This window comes from Gracilinanus agilis, chromosome 1, assembly GCF_016433145.1.
Source record: "Gracilinanus agilis isolate LMUSP501 chromosome 1, AgileGrace, whole genome shotgun sequence".
In the NCBI taxonomy this organism is placed as follows: domain Eukaryota; kingdom Metazoa; phylum Chordata; class Mammalia; order Didelphimorphia; family Didelphidae; genus Gracilinanus; species Gracilinanus agilis.
Genome location: NC_058130.1, coordinates 170,022,842 through 170,045,737, shown reverse-complemented (window position 1 = coordinate 170,045,737; position 22,896 = coordinate 170,022,842). Strand labels below are relative to the sequence as shown.

The window sequence follows — 22,896 nt, the reverse complement described above, 5'->3', positions numbered from 1 at the left end:
ATGCAAAGTGATACATTAAAAATAAAACATGTAGAAGGCAGCTGGGTGGCTCAGTGGATTGAGAGCCAGGCTTAGAGAGGTCCTAGGTTTAAATTTGGCCTCTGATACTTCCTAGCTGTGTGACTCTGGGTAAGTTACTTACCCCCATTGCCTAGCCCTTACCACTCTTCTGCCTTGGAACCAATAATAGGTTCTAAGGTAGAAGGTAAGGGTTAAAAAAAATGTTTTTTTAAAAATACAAGTCATGTACAGGCTTATTTTCTTTTGAAGTCAATTTTCATACAAGATATTAAAATAGCTTCATTAAAGCTACACTAGCAATCAGCATTAACATTCTAATTTTGATTTGAGATCCTTGGGAAGCCTGTAGGCTTTGTATAGTTAAAATAAAAAGCTGAACATTAAAATTAGAACAGGGAGTTTGGGGTTCTAAATTGCTGATCTGGAGACTGCCTCTCTGTCTGAATAGGATTGTCAGCCCTTTTGTAAACCATCAATACTGAGATAGAAAATGTACACTAACATTATTTCTAGAAACAGAATGTACTAAGATCTAAGATGCCTCTGCCACAAATTACAAAATTTCTCAAAATGTTGTCCCAGGGACAGTTTAATGATACTCTATTACAAATGCTTCAATTTGGAAAACATACTTGACTATGAAAATAAGACAGATTACTGTATTGTATCTTCTTTTTGAAAACTGTGAAATTTAAACAATGAAGACTATTGTTTTAGCCAATGTCTGATTTGAAACTATTGATTCTATGGTAGTACGCATTATATTGTTGCTAAGAGGCAGCATAAATGTAGGTTAACAGTATTACAAATATAGACCTAGGAATACTGTATAAGATGCCCATGATAGAATAAGAAAACAGAACCTTAGCCAAGAGAAGAGTCATTAATACTTCTAGTTGATAAAGTTGTTAATGCAATAGAATCTACTGTCATAATTTATTAATACTGAACTTACAAATAAGTAACATTTAACAGAAATAAGGAAATATGTATTTTTTAAAACCCTACCAATAGTACTGGTTCTAAAGCAGAAGAGTGGTAAAGGCTAGACAAAAGGAGTCAAGTGACTTGCCCAAGGTCACATAGGTAGGAAGTTTCTGAGACCATATTTGAAGCTAAGACTTCCCATCTCTAGGTCTGGATCTCAATCCACCAAGCCACCCAGCTGCCCCACAAATAAGGGAATATTGAAGTGAACTGGGCTGTTTCTACCTAAACTTGTTGAGTTAAAGAATAGGGAATCTTATGTTTGGACATTAATGTAAATGGGGTACATGTAAAGGGGCATGTCATATCAATAGGCTACTTCTAGACACTGCCATATCACCAGGAAATTTCTATTCCAACAATGAAATGTTGTAATATTATTGGCAAATGGAATCTAGAATCATATGATCATACATTATAGCTGAAGAAGACCTTCGAGGTCATTTAATCCAACTCCTTCATTTTTTGGATTGGGTAGACGGTTATAGAGGTCCTCTGACTCCCATTCTAAGGCTTTTCTCACTGTGCCCTCCTGACTTTCTATGTAGGTTAGGATGTTATAATGAATTTCTATCGGAGTCATCTGAGGAATGATGATAATTATTATTACTGATAATACTAACAAAATAATTAAGGCAGATTTACTGACTTGACTCACTTGGCATAGGAATTTAACAGATCAAGTGATTTTTAGAAGAAACCAGCTGGGTCTTTATTGCTGTTTAAACTTACACTAGAAGGTTGTGTCTACATGACAAGCGCAACATTTTAGACATGAAAGCAAGTTACTTAAAATCTTTTTACTAAAAATAAGAGATCTAACCATATCAAGACAGCCAAACATGGATGACTAGGGTTTTTTGTTTTTGTTTCTGTATTTTAAAAATCTGGTTTACATTGTTGGCTAGTGGTAAAAACTAACTGATAGGCTGTGTATACAGACAGGGTACTACTGTTTACACTATCTAGCATGGATGGCTCTACACAAGTTTTCTTGCTCTTCAAATAATTTTGTGGCTGACCCAGGTAGATGCATGGCCCAAAAAAGTTTCTGATCAAAACAATGGATTCCATAGAGGCCATAATTTGTCTTGGGATAGGGTGTGAGAAACTGATCTAAACCTAATTTCTCCCATACTATTTTCTAATTTTCCCTCAGCAGTTTTTGTCAAATAGTGAGTTCCTGTCTCAAAAGCTAGGATCTTTGGATTTATCCAACACTAGCTTGCTGAGGTCATTTACCCCAAAGCCATTCCACTCTTCCACTGATCCACCCTTCTATCTCAGAGAACATAATTTGCTTGGTATAATCTTCTATCATCCTTTGTCAACTTGGAAAAACAGAGCTACTAAAATAGTCAGCAGAACCAATTCTCTAATTAGGAAAGAGATAGGTCCAAAATAATCAGCTGCTACACTGAGAGTCAGGACCTTGGAGCTCTGGGGACAGTATCTCTGGGAGGATCAACATGCCAAGATGATTATCCAAAGAATAATAGAACTTTTTGAGGAACTTATATGGCATTTGGGGAACTAAGGAAAGGGAAGTATGATTGATTGGCTTTACTCTGGCTACAGAGAAACTAGAAGTCGAAGACAGGATTATCAGGGAGATTCTTTACAATGGACGCCAAAGGAAAAGGTCCAGCCAAGGGTTGGGCAACGGGGGAGAAGACTTTTGATGCTATGGGAAAAACTACTAAGACAAAAGAGTACTTAACATTTGATTAGGTCTAACAGTCCCAACTAAACTGGGACCATTAAGTACTTTAAGGTCTATTGTTCAGTCTGAAATGGATGAGTCTGGGACTTCTCTCCTGGCAGTTCTCAGAGAACAGGGGTAAACCCAGGACTTCCAAAAAACTCAGTTGCCATCTCCTTTATACTTCATACCATTACTCTTTCATGGTTCTGATTTGTAGCAATAAAATGGCTGCCATTAAGGTATACTTCGGTGATGGCAAACCTATGACATGTGTGTCAGCATTGACATGCATAGCCATTTTTGATGACTCAGGGCCACATGCTGAGGATGAAACATTTGCTGTAGTGTAGTGTAGACACTCTGTGCACTATAGATGACATTCTACCTATATTAATTTACCTATTTTGGTTTATTAAATAGTTATAAATTATAATTATACATTTTTGTTATTTAAACTATAAATATTGCAAAATTATGGTGTTTTTTCTCAAAGTGACACACCACCTGAGTTATGCTCTATTTTGGGGGGAATTTTGACACATCAAGTTCAAAATGTTGCCCATCACTGGTATACTTGATATAGAGTAATTTTATATAACCATACAAATAAGGATTAGTGAACAGGCCTTGTACCTTTATGAAATTTGAACTACAGGAAAATAATATAATTTCTTAACCACCATATTTATTTGCTTGTTTTTTGTATATTTTATTGATATTGACTATAGATTGATATTGCATATTAGTAAAGGGTATGCTTTTTTAATGCATGCATTAATTTGTCAACTCAAATTCTGGAAACCCCAAGTTTGCCCATTTCTCTTGGGAACTTAAAAGGAGAGTCCCCAACTGACTGAAAAAGGGATCTCCAAGCATCCATTAAATGTCCTGAATAGGAGTAATAGAAATGCTTGTCAACATAGAATCTAGAAGCCCCCAAACTTGTAGCCTAGAAAGATTTGATGATTCCCAGTTTACTTAGCTTAAAGGTAAAAGCCCCAGGTTTGACCTTGTCATGTGGGAGTTCCTCACTGAGGGAAAGTCCAACTTCACTAGTCTCAGACCTAGAGGTAGTTTGGGTAGGGATGGCTAGTCCCAACAGGTTTTAAGTTTCTCTTTTGTCCCACAGGTTTCTCCCCTTAGGCCAAAGTCCTTTACCAAGTTGGCCCAGCCTTAGGCTGGATCTTTCCCTTTTTTGTAAAGGTCAACTCCTCACTGTTATTCCTGTCTGGAACTCCTCATTTTCCTTTGTTACCATTGTAAAGCCAATCCCTCTCAGCCTCAGTCCCCAAGTTCCCCTAGAAAGGCATTTAAGTTTCCCAACTTCAATGGCTCCTTGGAGTTGTCAATCTAGGGAGGTTGGCTCTCCCAGGAGTCAAGTAACCAGAGTAACCAGAGTTCAATCCTTGGACTCTGCGTAGGCATGTGGCGCGTAGCTCTTCCTGGTGGAGGCCTAACTTAGCACTGTACCCCTTTTCTTAATTAAAGAGTGGTTTTTCTGACTATTTAATAATCCTGTGTTTTTTTTTTTTCCAGTTAACATGCTCAAATCCTCAATCACCCTTTTTGTCCTAGAAGTTTCCCCCATTGTATCAGAGATCCTTTCCCAAGAAGACCAAAACCTGGCAGGAAACATCCTTTTTGTATCCATTGTAAATTAATCCACTCCTTGATACTCCAGCCTCTGGTTACAGCCTCTTTTCCAAGCCTGCTTGCAAACTGTCAGTGTAAATTTGCTGTACTTAATTCCCCAAAAAGTATATAAGTACCCAAGTTGTATTGCTCTTTGGAGAATCATCTAGAGCAGTGATTCTCTCAGAAACACTGTCCCCAGAGTTTCTACTCTGTGGTATTTAGCACTGGGCTGTATGGCAGCTGAAAATTAAGGACCTCTTTCCTGATTAAAAATGTGGTTTTTGGGGGCAGCTGGGTAGCTCAGTGGATTGAGAGCCAGCCTAGAGACAGGAGGTCCTAGGTTCAAATCAAGCCTCAGACACTTCCCAGCTGTGTGACCCTGGGCAAGTCACTTGACCCCCACTGCCTACCCTTACCAATCTTCCACCTATAAGTCAATACACAGAAGTTAAGGGTTTAAAATTAAAAAAAAAAATTTTGGTTTTTCTGACTACTTTAATGGTTCTGTGTTTTTCCAAATTGATAAATTCTGCATGTAATTTTATTGATAATTTAATTCATGATCGTATTCTTATGGTGGTATTACAAAATGAATATTGATTCTGTTAGTAATTGAATTATGATCCACAATATTGATATTACTCTAATGCTTTGTGTTCTTAAGATAACACAGGAATGGAGGAACCTAAGTATATCATGCATGGTGCTTCAGGGGAACCCAGATTGCAATCTTTTCGAAAGTGATTGAAGACCAATTATTAACTACTTTGGTAGCTGATTTTTTTTAGGTTGACATATTTGGAGGCACCACCAAGATTCAAAGTTTCTTGCTCTGTTTACTGTTGATATAGAGATCCTGAATACCTGGCCAACAGGAGCCCTTTGCATTCCAGCCTTGATTCAAAGCAGATCAGCCTGGAATCAATGTTAAATATTGGTTCCAAGGCAGGAGAATGGTAAGGGCTAGGCAAATGGAGTCCAGTGATTTCACCAGGGTCACACAACTAGGTGGTGTCTGAGGCCAAATATGAAACCAAGACACTGCCTCCCTCCCCCATCTCCAGGCCAGGTGCTCTATCCATTGAACCACCTAGCTGCCCACCATAGATTCTTTTTAGTAAAGAAAGAAGCTGTTCTGAGAACCTGCCTATTGCCAGAAGTCCCAGATCACTGAAGGCTATGTCCAACCCCTAAGATACTATGAACTGATTGAATAGATTGTGGGAAATGGGTTGCCCTTACCTTTTCATTGACTCTTCTCTTTGTAGAACCTATTTGCTCTCCCCTCCCCCCAGGCCCTTTTGTCTGTGTACCTATTCCCAACTTCCCCTATCCTTAAAGAACAGTTGATCTCTCCCTGCTCACTTTGGCTCTACCCTCCAGCCATACTTTTGACCCTATAGCACCTTGACCATGAGGATGACATTATTTTCTGGGAATCTCCAGACTAACTCTTTTTTAAAAAAAACTCTTACCTTCCGTCAGAATGGATACTAAGTATTGAATCCAAGGCACAAGAACAGTAAGGGCTAGGCAACTAAGGTTAAATAGCGTGTCTAGGGTCACCCTAGAAATGTCTGATGTCACATTTGAACCCAGAACCTCCTATCTGTAGGTCTGGCTCTCAAGCCACATTTCAGATTGACTCTTAAAACAAAGAACACAAAAGACCAAAGACAATTAACTATGAGTGGGTCTTGCCTCTTTCCCAGGACTAAAGTTAAAGAAGACAATCAAACCTAAAGAAATGGAGGCCCACTCCTACCCTTCCCAAATCTTTGTGAAACCTAGTAATTTTGTTGTTGCCCCTTTTCCCTTCCAAAAAACTATTTAATCCTCTTTCTCTATATCTTATTGGGGAGTCCAATTATCATAGTGCATGGTGCTATGGGGGAACCCAGATTATAATCTTTTTTTTTTACCACAATTAAAGGCCCTTTATTATTTAAAAAGAAAAAAAGATAATACAGGAATAATGAAAATCATTTTGAGAACTGGTAACAATTTTCATAGGTTGAATAAATTTTCCAGGTTAAGCAATGCTGGATTTTAGACACAGAGAAAGAATAGTTAGGACTTGGAGAATCAAGGTCATAAAGCACAAGAGTTAAATGGAAAAAGCAGAATATAAGAAGAACCTGGATATCTGGGTCATCTGCTAGTTCTTCAGTTAAGTCCGGAATCAAATTTTCTTCATCTCGCTGGAAGATGAATAATTCCCCATCTTCGCTATCTGACTGTCAATAAACAATGGACACTTAGGACAGGCACAAGAACAAGAGGTTAACAGGGCAACAACATATGAAGCAGGACCATTGACAATCCCAGAGGCTGCTAGTCTTTAAGATCTCCCGCCCAGCTCATACTTAGCAGCTCAATCCAGTGTTCTAGGTCAAGAGGCCCAACATATATTAAAAAGTGATGAGGATGACCAAGGTCAGAATTAGTAATACCACATGCAAACCTTTTGTATTTTTTTTAACTCAACTGCTTCCTGGAGAAATGGAAACAGAGCCATCTGGTGGTCATCCATCACACATCTGCGGCTCTATCTTCTATATCGCCAAAGTAAAAACATCAAACTATTTGTCTATTCATTCATGCAAAAATATATGTAGCAATTGTCTACTGTGTGCAGACCCCTGAGCTACGCAATGGAACATATCTCAGGTGAACACCTGATCTGGAGCCAGTGAAAAAATATTCCTGATAGTGAATAGTGACTATGCTACCGATTTTTTGAACCCTGCAGTTTCCAAAATGAAAACTCAGTGATATCATGACACATTAGCAAGAAGCAAATGATTTCAGTGATAAAATAATGGCCGAATCAGTCAAATATTGTTTATTTGGAAATTCAAGTCAACAACTATGTGTTCCTTTTTTTTTTAACCTTACCTTCTGTCATAGAATCAATACAAAGTATTGGTTCCAAGGCAGAAGAGCAGAAAGGGCTAGGCAATTTGGGTTGAGTGACTTGCCCAGGGTAGCACATCAAGGAAGTATCTGAGGCTAAATTTGAAGCCATGATCTCCCATCTCTAGACACTAAGCCACCTAGCTGCCCCTAACAACTATGTGTTCCTATGCTGAGGACTATCCATATTTTGGACTTTTGGAATCATAAAGCTTGCTCAAAGCTACTCACAATTTAATACCTGCCACAAGCTCTATAGGAAGTTCCCAATTTACAGATTATCTGGAAATTATCACATATTTTCCCATAGAATAATTCTATATCAACACACCCTAGGCATGGCTGACTTTTCATATGTATGAGTATGTTAAGTTTAGGAATACCTATACCACCTTTAGAGGGGGCAATGGGGTGTTGTGATGGGGTAGAAGATTTGGAGTTAGGAGATACGCATTTGAATCTAAGCTCCAACTCTTACTGGCTTGTGACTACAGGCAACTCACTTCTTAAAATCTCAATATCCCAAGAAGTAAAATAAGTTACTCACACTATCTAACTTATGCAGTTGTTATGAACAAGTGCTTTGAAAACTATTTAACATTCTATATGTAAGCTATTAATTATGCAATTATCAGGCCTAATAATAATTATAGTGGTTGTGCCTGGGTATGCCCCTAGAAGGTCCTGGTAAGTTCTTCCTCTTCCCTAAGGCCAAAGATTTAAATGAAGAAGGGACCTTAACATTTACCTAGTAGTTTTCTCATTTTATAGATGAGGCAACTGAGGCCCAGAACTTATCCTATATTTGATGTTTTGTTACTCACAGAATCTAAGAGTTCCTGCAGAGAAATTAGCCAAATTCTGGCATTTTCAAGGGAAAGATGGATGCAAACTGAGCTATTCTAATGTTCCCAGAAGAAATCCTGGGTGGGGGCATGTGCTAAAGAGACACAAGGGAATTACTGAGAAGCCCCCAAAACAAACTCAGACCTATGTGAATCCAATGCTTCTTTGGATCATGGGTTATACAATAATAGTCTACTTCTGTGTAGATCTTTAAAGCTTTCAAGTGGTTTCCTCATGATAACCAAGTGATACAAATAATACAAGTATTGTATTATTATGTCCATTTTACAAAAGAGGAATCTAAGGTTCTAAGAAATTAAACGACTTCCCTAGTCCCAATTAATGAACAATCATTTACTAAATAACTACTATATGCCAGGTACTAGGGTTAAGAGACAAAATTGGCAGTCCCTGTACTTAAAGATCTTACCTTCTAATAAGGCAAACAACAGATATATAAAAATTGAAACCCAAGTCTCCTGACTCCAACTCCAGCCCTCTTTCCACTCTGCCTCATTGCTGCCCCATAAAGTATTATAGGTCAAATATAATTACAGTGATATCATTATGGTGTCATTTTCCTGTAATGAGTAACTTGTTAGAAGTGACTGTCTTAGTTTATAAAAAACTGTAAGGGAAATGGCTTATCTTAAAACAGTTTCAATCCGTGTTCAAAACCTGCTGTTGAAGCACAATGTCTCTGTGTCAGACACTTTCTAATTCAAGTAATACTTAAATTAAGATATGAGAGCATACAAAAGATAGTTTTTGTTTGGTTGCTTGCCAGGAGAACAAAAATAGTTTTAGGTATTCAGTTACACCTTAATTGTTCTTGGGGTAGTTGGTTAGCAACCAAAGAAGTATGATAAACAAACACAGAATGTTGCATTAGAGTTCCTCTATCCCAACACCTTTAACTTATAGATAGGGAAATTGAGGTCCAAGGAGAAACTCCTATCTTTGCAAATAGCCTACATATGAAAATAATTAAGTACTTTCTTTACAAAAAATATGGAGTTGAAGAAAACAATGCCCATCTTGTTATTCTTTGCCTTAGAGAATTTGTTGTAATCGGATCAGCAAAGCACTATGGATCATTTACTGGGACAGAAAACAGTGCTCCCATTTAGAATGCTTCTTTGTATAGAGTTCACTTCAGAGGAACTGTGCCAGTAAGTGGTCACCTCAATTTCAGTTCAGCAGCCTGACTTATAACATGAATTCTCAATAGGATGAGTGAAAGCATTGAAATGTCATTTATGAAGGACAGCTAGGTGACTCAGTAGATTGAGAACCAGGTTTAGAGATGGGAGATGCTAGGTTCAAATCTGGCCTTGGCACTTCCTAGTTGTATGACCCTGGGCAAGTTACTTAACCCCTATTGCCTGTCCCTTACCTCTCTTCTGTCTTGGAACCAATACGTAGTATTGATTCTAAGACAGAAGATTTTAAAAAATGTCACGTAGGAAGACCAAGTAAAAAGAAAGAAGATAAAAGAAAACTGATTTAAGAGAAGACTTAAGGACAATAAAATTATTTACATTAAGTTGAAAACATGACTGTCAACTAATTCATAATTTGTGAAAATTTATAAAAATTAAAAAGGTAAGGAGCAGAACTTGAATATAGAAACACGGAGATATGATCACAAGTCAATTTTCTGTTTATCATAGGAAAAAAAAGTTTTCTGTCCTATAGAAACCACACTGAGCAACTTTTACTTACTGAGGAAGAATCTGAGTCAAAAGATGGGAGTTGTTCTTTCACTGAAGCCAAGATAGATCCCCACATTGATGTATGGTATAGGCAAGGAAATTGATTGTAGCCAATAAGATCTTGTTCATTTTTTGATGTCATAGGAAACAACTGTCATACAGATACCCTACCCACATGAAATCACTTGAGGATAACTAAAAAAATAGAGAACAAGGCATGAAAACTATAACAGAATTAAGTACATAAAGACCAGAGATTGGATGATTCACTAATATAATTTAGAGGTCCTTAGAAATGATATCTAATCCTTTCATCTTTGAGGTGAGTAAACAAGATTATACACAGGTAAAGTTATTTATATAAAATAGGGGTTGAATAGAATACTATTGTGCCAGAAAAAAATAACAAATAAGACAATCACAAAAAAAATCTATAAAGACTTATCAAAAGTGATGCAGAGTGAAGTGAGCAGAATCAGGAGAACATTTGTACATAGTAACAACAAGAATGTATGACAATCAACTGTACATGACTTACCTATTATCAACAACAAGGCAAGGCTTTTGGACAACTCCAAGGGACTTATAACAAAAAGAGATATCCACTGTCATAGAAGGAACTGATGGAATCTGAATGCAGATTGAAGCATATCATTCTTCACTTTATTTTCTCCATGAAATTTTCTCTAGTATAAGCAATATATGTCTTCTTTTACAACATGATGAACAATGAAATATCTATTATATGATAACATGTAAAATCTATATCATATTACCTGATGTCTTGGAGAGCAGGGAGGGATAAGAGAGAGAGAGAGCATGGATTGAAAAATGTCAGAAAATGATTATTAAGAATTGCATTGACATGTAATCTGGAAAAAAATTAAAAATTAATTTATAAAAGCATACTTGGAAAAAAAAAGAAAATAAGGGTGTTAGTATTTGGCTCAAACCTGTGATTTCGTCAGCATAGAGAATTCCCAGGGTGAACCTTCCCTCTACCAATGTTGTTTGGCAGTTGCGAGAGTTACCTTAAGGCAGTGATAAGTTAGATGACTTGCCCCATCACTGTTAGTCACTTTGACATGTGAGGCAGGACCTGAAACTAAGTCTCTACCCGACTTTAAATGTAGCCCTCTGTTCACTGCATATTGTTTCAAAATCTTGGTCTCAGAATGTTATTAGCATGTCTGTGTCTAGAACCCCGATTTCAATATCAGAGATCTTTCCACTGTCTTCCAAAAAAAGATCTAGGACAGACTTAATTCAATTCAACATTTATTAAATACCTACTTTGTGGATGGATTCTTTCTCCCACTTAAAAAAAATTATTTATTGGTTATGTTAAAATTTCCAGGTATCTCTCCTTCTCCTTGCCCTCCCCAAACCATAGAAAGCATCATCTGACCAAAAAATAAAAAAAAAATAAAAATAAAATATATATATAAATAAATAAATTATGTCATTCATATTTCTATTTATCAGTTCTTTCTCTGGAGGTGAGTCTTCACAAGTTATTCTTCAAATATTAATTCTGTACTGTATATAATGCTATCTTAATTCTACTAATTTCACTCTTCATAACTTCCTGTAGGTCTTTCTATGTTTTTTAAAAAATTAACCTTATCATTTCTTCTGGCACATATGTAGAAGGATTCCTTTTTTTTTTTTTAAACCCTTCCCTTCTGTCTTGGAATCAATATGGTATATTGGTTCTAAGATAGAAGAGTGGTACGGGTTAGGCAATGCAGGTCAAGTGACTTGCCCAGGGTTACACAGCTAGGAAGTGTCTGAGGCCAAATTTGAACCCATGACCTCCCATCTCTGGGTCTGGCTCTCAAACCACTGAGCCACCCAGCTGCCTTCTAAGTAGAAGGATCCTAAAAGACAGGTAGTACAGTATATAGGAAGCTGGCCAGGAAGGCATGTAGATCTGGGCTCAAGTCCTGCCTCTGACACATACTAGCTAATTGACCCCAGGTAAATACTTTCATTTCTCAGTGCTCTAGAACAAAGGTGTCAAATCCCAGCCTGTAAGCCCCTCCATGGCTTTCATACTTCCCAACACTTACTAGCTAGATGACTCAGGGGCAAGTCACTTAACCCCTATTTGTTGCAGTTTTCTTCATCTACTAAATGAACTGGAGAAGGAAATGGCAAATTACTCCAGTATCTTTGCCAAGAAAACCCCAAAAGGGCTCACAAAAATTTAAATTTGACTGAAAAGGACTAAACAACAAAATACTATTTAGACATAGTAAAGAACTGTAGCTCTTCTTTATTTAGTAATAGGCATGATGTGAAAGTCAATTTGCTTCTCCGAGACTTGGTTGTTCATCTGAAAAATGAGGGAGTTGGACCAGATGATCTTTAAATTCAGATGATCTTCTAGCTCTAACATTCTAGAAGGCTTTGAAACTGGAGTTTTATCATGCTTGCTAACCTTTTAAGAATCTGGGACACATTTGTGGGGAGATCTCAGAAGGCAGCATTTCTAGATCTGCTTAATCAATATTTTCATACAATTGTAGCAATGGAAGGGCACTTGAGAGACTACCTGGTTTTGGTCACTGTCTTCAGTCTCAAAAAGATAATTGTATGTAGCATGCAAACTAATCAGGCAATTGTTTTAAGAAGTTTACAACAATCTTGAGTTGTAAAATAAAAACATCTCTATCCCTCTATAGAGGATGTTCCAAAAATCTTGGTGCAATTTTAAGCTGCTTTGGTAATTAATAAGATATTTAAGCTTTAAACTGCAATGACTTTTGAACACCCTGTGTTGTCCAGACCTATGGTATTATTGGTATAAGGAATTCCTGGTGTGGAAATGCCTTTCACTGATGCAGTAATTAATAATAAAAACAATAATTTAATGAATGTTGACATTTGTACAACACTCTTTACTTTCTCATGGCACTTTCATATACATGTCATCCTCAAACTAACCCTGGGAGACATTCTCCGAGGTAATTTATTATTTCACAGAAAAGAAAACGAAGCATTGAGAGATCAAATGTCCAGGCAGCCGGGCCATCTGGGCTTAGTACAGCAAATAGCTTAGTGCCTCCCGAACAATAATAAACGTTGCTGAATGCATGGTAGAGACTTGGGTACATCTCTACAGTCCTAGTTGCAGAGCTAAGCTAGATCTGAGATTTGACACAGCAAAATTGGCATCGATTAATCTATTGTTTTTGAGTATGAAGTTGAGGATTAGTGGAAGATCGGTGAGGGGATAGAATTATACCTTTTTTTCCTGGGTCGCTTCAACTCGTAACCACGTGAGCCACTAAGCCATTGGTTTCCATGGTAACCAGACGCTAACAGTCTTTCCAAGATGTTCTTTCTGTTTTTACATTTGGGGGATGGAAGGCTTCTCGTTATTTCTCACATTTTTCTTTCTAACTATTCTCCTAAGCGCAGGACACTTTCCCCTTCAAATGAAACTGGGGTCCACCTCAACTTACCTGAAGTTTCTGATTCCCACTGCTCACTCAGGTCCTGTTAGGGATATATAGCACATAACATACTCCGAAAGGAGAGTGAACGAGGAAGTTCTTTGATTCTGCCAACTTTTTTTTTTTGAAGGACAAAGGATATTTTTATTTCCCTTTCAACAGAAGACACTAAATTAAAAAAAAAAAAAAGACAAGGACCAAAAATTTGAATCTAATAAGAAACGTTGTCCACACCTCTACAAAAATGCCAACTCTTTTTTGTTTTCCTTCCGTTGGTCTTTTTCATCTCCTTATTCTGTTCTCCAAGATCATCAGGGTTCCACTCAGTCTCCAAACTCAATTGGTCCACTTGGCCCGCCTAGTGGGCGGGGGATTAATTCTTTCTCACTCTTTATTGGTCAATCAGCATGTCAAAAACGAAGATAAAGCATGGGTTTTTTCGGACAGGAAGTTTCAGTCTCCAAGATCTGAGGAGGCTTAAGGGGAAACTAAGAGTCCCAGCGTCCCCTGCGTCCCCCCAATCACTTCCGGTGTGGGACCCTGGGTGTGGGTTCCGGGCGTTGAGGCGTCTCTGTGCGTTGATCTCTTCTCCAGCCAGGGAGCCGCAGACTTGTGCTTCTTCCTCCGGTCAGGGCGGAGTCGTAATTGCCGAAGGCAAGGTTGGGGGCCTGCCCCGTGGCTTTGCCAAGCTGGAGAGCAAGACGGGTCATGTGGGCGTTAAGTGACCGGCGGACCGATTTCCTTGTTGTTTCCTGAGTCCACTGCGCGGGGGCCTTTTCGTCACGGGCTGCGGGAGCTGAGGAAGGACCGTTGTCGTTGGAAGTGGCCCCGGCCCGACCAAGGCCTCGAGGCTCATGAGTCCCCAGCGCAGGTACAACCTGGGGGCGGGGGCACCTGCCAGCCTGTGCTCCGATCAGTCACTCGGGGCTGAATGCCAAGGCTCGGCATAAGGCGGGAATGACGTGGAGCTGTCTTCGACGCTTAGTGCTGGAAGGGACCTCGGGGATCCGTGGAGTGGGCAGCGCTGTACTTTGACCCGAGCTCAAACTCTGCCTCTTACACCTCCTAGCTTCGTGACCCAGCAAACCCCTTGACGTCCCAGAACCCCAGTTTCCTCATCTTTAAAACGGGGATAAAAACGATAGCTTTAAGATTTGCAAAGAGCTCTAGGTAGATCATCTCATAGTATTCTCAAAAGAACCTTGGGACGTAAGTGCTGTCAATTTCCCCATTTTACCGGTGGGGAAACTGAGACAAACGGAAGTTAAGTGACTTGCCCAAAGGCACACAGCTACTAAGTATTCTGAAGTGGATTTGAATTTGTCTTCCATTATTCTAGTCCAGGGCTCTATCCACTGTACCAACTAGCTGTAAAGACAAAATGCAAGGAGTCCGCCTCAGTGCCCTCGTCTGTAAAATGGTGATAGGGGACTTGTGAGGATAAAATGAGATATTCGTAAAGCTCTCTGCAAATCTTTATTTGCTATATAAATGCTATCTAGCTGTTTTTTAAAAATTGATTGCAGAACTGTAAAATGCTAGGTAAATGTCAATTGTTAATATTTATTCCAAGTCTTTTTTTTTTTTTTTTGCCTTTTTTTTTGGGTGTCCTGGACTTTTTTGGAAGTCTGGTAAATTCTAGGGATGATAAAATAATACATAGGATCACAAAAGACAAAGTTACAAAAATATTGTTTTTAAGTGAATTCACTTCAAGTTAAGAACCAGTAGTTTATTCCAGTAGTTTGTGAAACCCAGCTAAGAGATGTGGTTTGCCCAAGGTACTTGCATAGCCTACTGGATTTCCTCAAATCTAGTGTTTGTTCTAACTGTCCTTTTACCTTTTACTATTTTATTCTGCTTCCAAGGAACTTACCAAAATCAAACTGGTATTTTGGTACAATTGTTCCATTAAGTAGGCTATCATTTGTGGCTTAGACATCTTTTTGGTGTATAAATTATAGCAATAAAATCCTGCTGTATTGGGCTAGTATTGAAATCACCCTAAAGTGTTTTTTGTTGTTGTTGTTGTTTTTAAACCCTTAACTTCTGTGTATTGGCTCCTAGGTGGAAGAGTGGTAAGGGTGGGCAATGGGGGTCAAGTGACTTGCCCACTGTCACACAGCTGGGAAGTGTCTGAGGCTGGTTTTGAACCTAGGACTTCCTGTCTCCTAGGCCTAACTCTCAATCCACTGAGCTACTTAGCTGCCCCACCCTAAAGTTTTAATGTGTACACTTTTACTTTTTTGTCTCTTGTTTTTTACCTCAATCTGTCTTTTCCACACCTCTTCCAGAATGGTAGCTGTGGAGAATATCAGTTCATACCTCATGATCCAACCAGTAAGCAGATGAGTTGATAATAATACAGACAAGGCTTCCAGGATAAATAATTCTCATAACAAAATACTTATTATGTGACCATTACCAATACTGTTCAGCCCTTGGGAAAGTTTCATTGCCAAATTGAACAGGCTGTTAAGTTTTTTTCTTCCAGCCTACCTCATTACCAGGCATTGTAAAGGTGAAGCAGCATGGTGCAGTGGAATAAGATGAACGACCAGAGGACCTAGGGCTTTCAGATCCAGGCTTTGTTAGTTCTTATTGTTCAGTTGTTTAATTGTTCATTCATGTTTGACTCTGTTTGACCCCATGGATCATAGCTATCTATGGGATTTTCTTGGCAAGGATACTAGAATGGATTGCTATTTCCTTCTCCAGTGGTTCCTTTGGACAGACATTCAGACTTTATGCAACTAGCCTGTGGTCATACAGCTAGGAAGTATCTGATATGAGATTTGAATTTAGGCCTTCCTGACTTCAGACCCAGTGCTCTAACCACTGAACAATAGCCAACTCAAAACTTTCAGCATTGTGAGCCTGGCTTTGTTGTTGTTCAGTTGTGTCTGACTCTTCATGATTTCATTTGGAATTTTTTTAGCAAAGATACTGGAATGGTTTGGCATTTTATAGGTAAGGAAACTTAGGCAAACAGGGCCAAGTAACTTGCCCAGGGACATACAACTAGCAGATATGTGGGGCTGAACCTGAACTCCAGGCCTGGTGCTCTATCAACTGCACCACCTAGCTGCCCTGTTTACTATTAACTCTCTCTGATCTTGGAGAAACTTCCTTGGAAAAAGTCATCTCTTGGTCTCAACTTCCTCTTCTTTAAAATAAAAGAATTGAACTAAATGTTCACTGAAGTCTTTTAGCCCTCTAGATCAATGATCCTAATGCTAATTTAATATATTTTGTTATTTCCTGCCTATCATAGCTCCATGGCTTCAGTGGATCTATTTGCAAATGACTAATGCATGTTAAGTGCTTTTGGTATATAAAGATCTCTTCCCTCCACTCCAGGCCTATATTTTTGTCTCCCTGGTTATTTCCATCTGAATATCCCATAGACACCTCAAGTGGAACATAACCAACCCTGAACCCATTATATCTTTCTTCTTATACAGCCTGAAAACCTCATCATCCCTCTACCTCTTCTTTTATAACCAATTGAGGAAGGATTCAGATCTTCATTACTTTTGCCTGACCTTCTGTTAGAGCTTATTTAACTTTACTTTCCCCTTTCCTCCCCTTTCCTTTCTTTTCCCTGTAGACCAGATAGAACTCATAGCTGCAAAAGTAATCTCCCTAATACATAGATCTGGCTGGCAGTAAAATGATCAGAAATCATTAATAATTCCTCAGTGCCTCCAGGATAAGCTGTCAATAATACACCAGGCACCTATGATTTTATCATTATGTGAACTAGGACAATACACATTCCATGGCACCTTTTGCTATATGTAAGTAGCATACCTTTCTAGTCTTATTTTATTCACTTCTCATTTGTTGATTCTGAAATATAGCCAATCTGTTCCCCTGTCTACATATTTTCCACCTCTACATATTTATTTGAGCTTGTCATATTTCCCCATGCTTGGAAGGTTGTGTTCTGTCCTTTCACATTTCTAAATTTTAAAATCCTTCCTCAAAGCCTAAGAGAAGTTGCTATCTCTGACATTAATTTTTTTTAAAACCAAGACATAAGTCTTGGAATGGATACTAAGTCTTAGTTTCAAGGCCTAAGAGCTGAGCTATAAGGGCTAGGCAGTTAAAGTTAGGTGACTTTCCCAGGGTCACATAGCTAAGAAGTATCAGAGGCCAGATTTGGACCCAGGACTTCTCATCTCCAGGGCATGTTTTCTATCTACTAAGCCACCTAGAGGGCCCTCCTACATTAAATTTTGATTGACTCTTCCCACTGCCCAAGTAACAGTAGGATCATAGATTTAGAATTAGAAGAAACATTTTCTGGTTCAACCCTCAAAGTGTATGAGGAGGAAACTGGACCTATAGAGGTTAAGTGACTTACCTAAAACACACTGCTAGTAAACTGTTAGATTAGGATTTGAACCAAAGTTCTGGGATGCCAAATCCAGCCCTTTTTTCACAATATCATGTGTCCTCAATTGATTTTTCTCTCTTCAGATTTTTCATAGCATTTTTCCTATACCTGTCTTTTGGGCCCTGAGGATAGGGATTATCATTTTCCATTTTTGTATCTTCATCATCTAAAACAGTAGTTTTTGGACATAGTAGATTCTTATTAAATATTTGTTGAATTGAATATCTAGCCAGAATCTGTTAGGCTAGCCGAGTAAAAGGTGTTTCCTTTTAGTAAATAGGAACTGTGGGTAATGTTTTAAAGTCACTTCATTTTCGTATATCATAGTCCTCCTTTGTGAAGTGAATGAGTTGAACTAAGTCATCTCTACCTTCTCTTTAGCTCAAAAGTTTTACAATCCTGTGATTGTATTCCCTACAAGGGAATAAATTGTGCATTGTAGCCTAATTGAAGGAGCTCTTTACAGTCATTACTTCATGAACTGAAATGGTTATAGGTTTGTGTCTGTACTAGAGATAGGCAAATCCATTGATCCTCAAAATACATCTTATCTAAGCTTAATAGGATCACAAAGTTATATTCTGTTAGAAAAGTTAACCTGTACAAATCTTGGAGCACTTAAAGAGTTTATAAAGCTTACTTTTGGAATTCCATTTGGAAATATAAGTCCTGGATAACTAGTTATTCAAGAATAGTACTTTAGGGGGGCAGTTGGGTGGCTCAGTGGTTTGAGAGCCAGGCCTAGAGACAGGAGGTCCTGGGTTCAAATTTGGCCTCAGACACTTCCTAGCTATGTGTCCCTGGGCAAGTCACTTGACCCCCATTGCCTAGCCCTTACCACTCTTCTGCCTTGAAACCAATACAGAGTATTGATTCCAAGATGGAAGGTAAGGGTTTTAAATTTTAAAATTTAAATTTTAAAAAATTGAAAAAAAAATAGTACTTTAGAGAATAGTTGACCAACCACAAATTTGGTCAAAGCTTCCAGCTATGTAGGAAGACTTTGTTGCATCAAAGTCTGCCTGTTTTAAAAAGTAAATCCATGTCATTTTGCTATATAGATTCCCAAAGAGGGACTAGAAATTGGCAAGGGTGTATTATTTGATAATTTAATACATTTTTGTTTCCTAGTGTAAGGTGACATAGTTCATTTGCTTCAAACACTAAGTAAATTTATTTGGGGGAACATTTAATTCATGGTTTAGAGACTGAGAGACATTCACTGATGTGGTTCAACATGTGAATACCTTGCGAAATGTGATGGGGAAGTAATCTTTCTCTAACTTTTTGAAAACATTTCTCCAAGGATACAGATCTCCTTTTAATGAGTTAACTAATTGAATTTCTGTTTTTTGAAATTGATGAAACAAGGACAGATGTAACACATACTTAATTAAAAGAATTGTAGTTATAACAGCTTCAAGAGTCCTTTCAATATTGTAGAATCCAAATCTCTTCCATTGGCATGAGATAATATCCTATTAAGATTATAAGAGTAGTCCAGAATGGATTGGTTGAGAAATCCTTTCTCATAAGTTATATTGTCTATGCTGTCTAAACATTACCTAGTTACTGAGTATTTAAAATGAGAATTAATGGGAAAATGAAATTCTATATGTGGACATTTTTTTTACAGCCAATTTTCTTAAATATATTGGCTCAGTATGCTAATGTGACAGCCATGTGAAAGAAGATGGATGAAAGGATAATCAAATAGCAGGATTTATATATAAGATATAAAAACATATGTGAATATATATAAAATATATTTAAAAAGTGAACTTCATATATTTTCTTTCACTATAGAGATGTCTGAACTTAGTGATGAAGCCAGTGAATCTGAGCTGCTGAATCGTAGTTTATCCATATGGCATGGACCAGGGCATCTAGTCTGTCGAGAAGAGTTGGATGTTCCCCTGGATATTCATACAGCTTCTTCAATTGGGCAGTATGAAGTGGTGAAGGAATGCATTCAGCGGTAAGAGGGCACATTGGGAAATATTAATTCTCTTAGGTTTTCTCTTTCCACTCACTGTTTCTTCTTACTTTGCAAATAGTAGTCGTGTAGTAATTGTGTTGAATGAATAAATATTCATTTGCCTATGGACAGTAAATTATTTTTGCCAGATAAGTAAGAAATAAGGTGGGTTTCATTATTAGTGATTGAGAGCAGGAGAGGAAAACTAATGAAAAAAACCTTTGGATTGATAAATATGTGTTTTATTTTCATGATTGGGTAATTCTGTGGTTTCTATTTAAGAATTGCAAAATTTTTTAACCATCTACCTTACTTGGTTATCTAGTCCAAGCTTCTCATTTGACTGCTCAAAATGAAGCCTGACAAGTGAAATGATTGGCCTATGGTAAACAGAAGAACTAGACCAATCAGAGCCCTCTGGCTCCAAATGCAGAGCTCTCTTAACTACAAAACTCTGCATTTTAATATATATGAAATTTTTTTCATATATGTTTAATTTCTTCTCTTTTTGCTCCAAAATTCCAGCCACAACTAGATAGGTAATTTTTCTGTTTTCTGAGGAGCCAAAGTAAAGCCTTAAAAGAAATAGGATTGAAAAAAAAATTAGCCAACTATTCAAGTAAATGTGCAATTTGTCAAAGGAAAATAAGTTGTAATCTTCCAAAGTTTTTTTTAAAGAGTTATTACTCCTTTATGAGGGCTTACTTTATGTATATATAGCTTGCCTATCTGGCATGACTTGGGTTTGAACTTATTAGCATTGTAGCCATAGGCATGTCACATTCCCTTTCTCAGTTCTTATCTATAAAATGGTACTAATAGTTCTTGAACCACCAACCTCACAAGGATGTTATGCTAAAAGTAGCTTGTAGGCCTTAAAACACCTTAGATATGTGAGTTTTTAGGATGATAATTATGATTTGAAGCTTAGGCAGACCTCTTTGTTCAGAAATATCTCCTTTATTTTCCATGTTCCTGCTATTAGTGATTGATTCATTCAAGTTTTGAAGATCTTAATACTAGTCATTCTCCTCTTTAAATTATTTCCAGTTTGTCCTATGTATATCTTGTTTATCCATAGTTGTTTGCATATTGTCTTCTCCATTAGACTATGACTTGACATTTGATCTTTAAGGGTAGCCTATTAAAATACAAATACCCTTAGGAAGGTTAACATAATTAACTTGCAACACTTTTTTTTTAAACCCTTAACTTCTGTGTATTGGCTCCTAGGTGGAAGAGTGGTAAGGGTGGGCAATGGGGGTCAAGTGACTTGCCCAGGGTCACACAGCTGGGAAGTGTCTGAGGCCAGATTTGAACCTAGGACCTCCAGTCTCTAGGCCTAACTCTCAATTCACTGAGATATCCAGCTGTCCCAACAACACTTTTGATAGCTACAGTTTCCAGTAAACATTTCTTAAGGGCCTACTATGTACCAGGCATTGTGTTAAGTCCTGGAAATACAATTAATAAAAAGAAATGCAATCCATGCCCTCAAGTAGCTTATAAGCTGAAGCAGGAAACAACATACAAAGCAAAGTAGGAAAGAGGAGGGAGAGACACCAAAGGGTACCGTGCATCCAGAATGGAAATCAACCAGGGCAGCAGATACAAAGTGAAGGGACATGAGTGTTGATTTTCAGCCTTCTATAAAGGAAGGCATTGGGAGGAGTTTGGTACTTCACCCTCAGTCCTTCCAATCAGAGGAGAGAAGAGGCTGAGAAAGGTGGAGTCAATCAAGGCTTGAATTAGCAACATGGTGATGAATTAAGAAGTATGGGGAGGGGCAGCTGGGTAGTGCAGTGGATTGAGAGTCAGGCCTAGAGATGGGAGGTCCTAGGTTCAAATCTGGCCTCAAACACTTCCCAGCTGTGTGACCCTGGGCAAGTCACTTGACCTCCATTGCCTATCCTTACCACTCTTCCACCTGGGAGCCAATACACAGAAGTTAAGGGTTTGAAAAAAAAGTTAAAAAAAAAAAGAAGTATGGGGAGTTGAAACTAGGCAGAGCAGCAGCTACAAAGTGAAGGAGCTAAGAGCAAAGACCTGCCAAAATAGCAGGAAAGACTAATCAGCAAGCTATTGCAATAGTCCAGGTATGAGGTGATTTTTAAGGGCTTGGACCAGGATAGTTGCAGTGTCAGAAGAGAGAAGAGGGCATTTTAGGAGAGATGTTATGAAGGTAACATTGCCAAGACTTGGCAACAGCTTGGCTGTAGTGAGTGAGAGTGTGTGGTTGAGAATGACACCTAAAGTTGTGAGCCTGGGTGGCTGAGGAAATGGTGCTCTGGGCAATAATAAAGAAGTTCATAAGGAGTAAAGGTTTTAGGGGGAAAGATGTTCAGTTTTGGACATGCTGAGTTTTAAGATGTCTGTGGGGCATATGTGTATGTGTAATAGATAGTTGGAGATGTAAGTCTGAAGGGTAGGACTAGGATGGAGAATCGTTAGCAGAGAGATATCAATTAAATTCAATATAAATTTTTTTTCTAAAGTTCACAGAAGAGAGAAGAAAAAATTCCAGAAGAGGACACAAATAAGCAGAACAATATTGATACTATCATTGTAAAATTGTATTTAAAAAGCAAGCTGGGTATAACAAGAATCCCAGTTTCATGTATAATCTTCATTTTGCAGCCTTTAGAGATAAAAATGTTTGTGTTTGGTTTTCTAGTTCATAATAAGAATAATTTTAAAATTACTTAGCTAGTATCATTTGTTAGACATTTTTAAACATTCATTTTAAATTTATTGAATTCCAAATTCTCTTTTCTCTGTAGTTCCTCCCTTACCCATTGAAAAGGCAAGTAATATAATACCCAGGATACATGTGAAGTCATGTATAACGTATTTCCATATTAGCCCATTTGTTAGGCATTTTAAATTTTATAAAGTCAAATATCATTTATAGCAAAACAGATGCTTTTTTTTACTTATTTTTTTAACTTAAAATATTTTTCTATAGTTACATGATTCATATTTTTTACCTCTCCCTCAATCCCCCCCCCCCACAGACAATGCATAATTCCACTGGGTTTAACATGCATCATTGATCATGACCTATTTCCATATAATTGATAGTAGCACTAGGGTGATTGTTTAGTGTCCACATTCCCAATAATATCCCCAACAACCCAAGTGTTCAAGCAGTTGTTTTTCTTCTGTTTCTACTCCCACATTCTTCCTCTGAATGTGGATAACGTTCTTTAATAGAATTCCTCCAGTTCATT

At 37.9% G+C, this 22,896-nt stretch overlaps 2 protein-coding genes across 3 annotated transcripts in view; one reads left to right on the top strand and one right to left on the bottom strand.

The window, feature by feature from the left end:
- DNAAF8 (dynein axonemal assembly factor 8) overlaps positions 1 to 13,762 on the bottom strand; it is a 33,994-nt gene extending 20,232 nt beyond the window's left edge. For both annotated transcript variants that reach the window (XM_044659010.1, XM_044659011.1), the window contains exons 1-3: positions 13,076 to 13,762; positions 9,836 to 10,020; positions 6,487 to 6,585 (exon numbers count right to left, since the gene is read on the bottom strand). In XM_044659010.1, coding sequence (XP_044514945.1) covers positions 6,487 to 6,585; positions 9,836 to 9,967 — 231 coding nt within the window. In that variant the 5' untranslated portion in view covers positions 9,968 to 10,020; positions 13,076 to 13,762. The remainder of the gene's footprint in view (positions 1 to 6,486; positions 6,586 to 9,835; positions 10,021 to 13,075) is intronic.
- A 161-nt stretch (positions 13,763 to 13,923) lies between these two features.
- ANKS3 (ankyrin repeat and sterile alpha motif domain containing 3) overlaps positions 13,924 to 22,896 on the top strand; it is a 47,710-nt gene continuing 38,737 nt past the window's right edge. The window contains exons 1-2 of the mRNA XM_044658988.1: positions 13,924 to 14,157; positions 19,495 to 19,666. Of these exons, the coding sequence (XP_044514923.1) occupies positions 19,497 to 19,666 (170 nt within the window). The 5' untranslated portion in view covers positions 13,924 to 14,157; positions 19,495 to 19,496. The remainder of the gene's footprint in view (positions 14,158 to 19,494; positions 19,667 to 22,896) is intronic.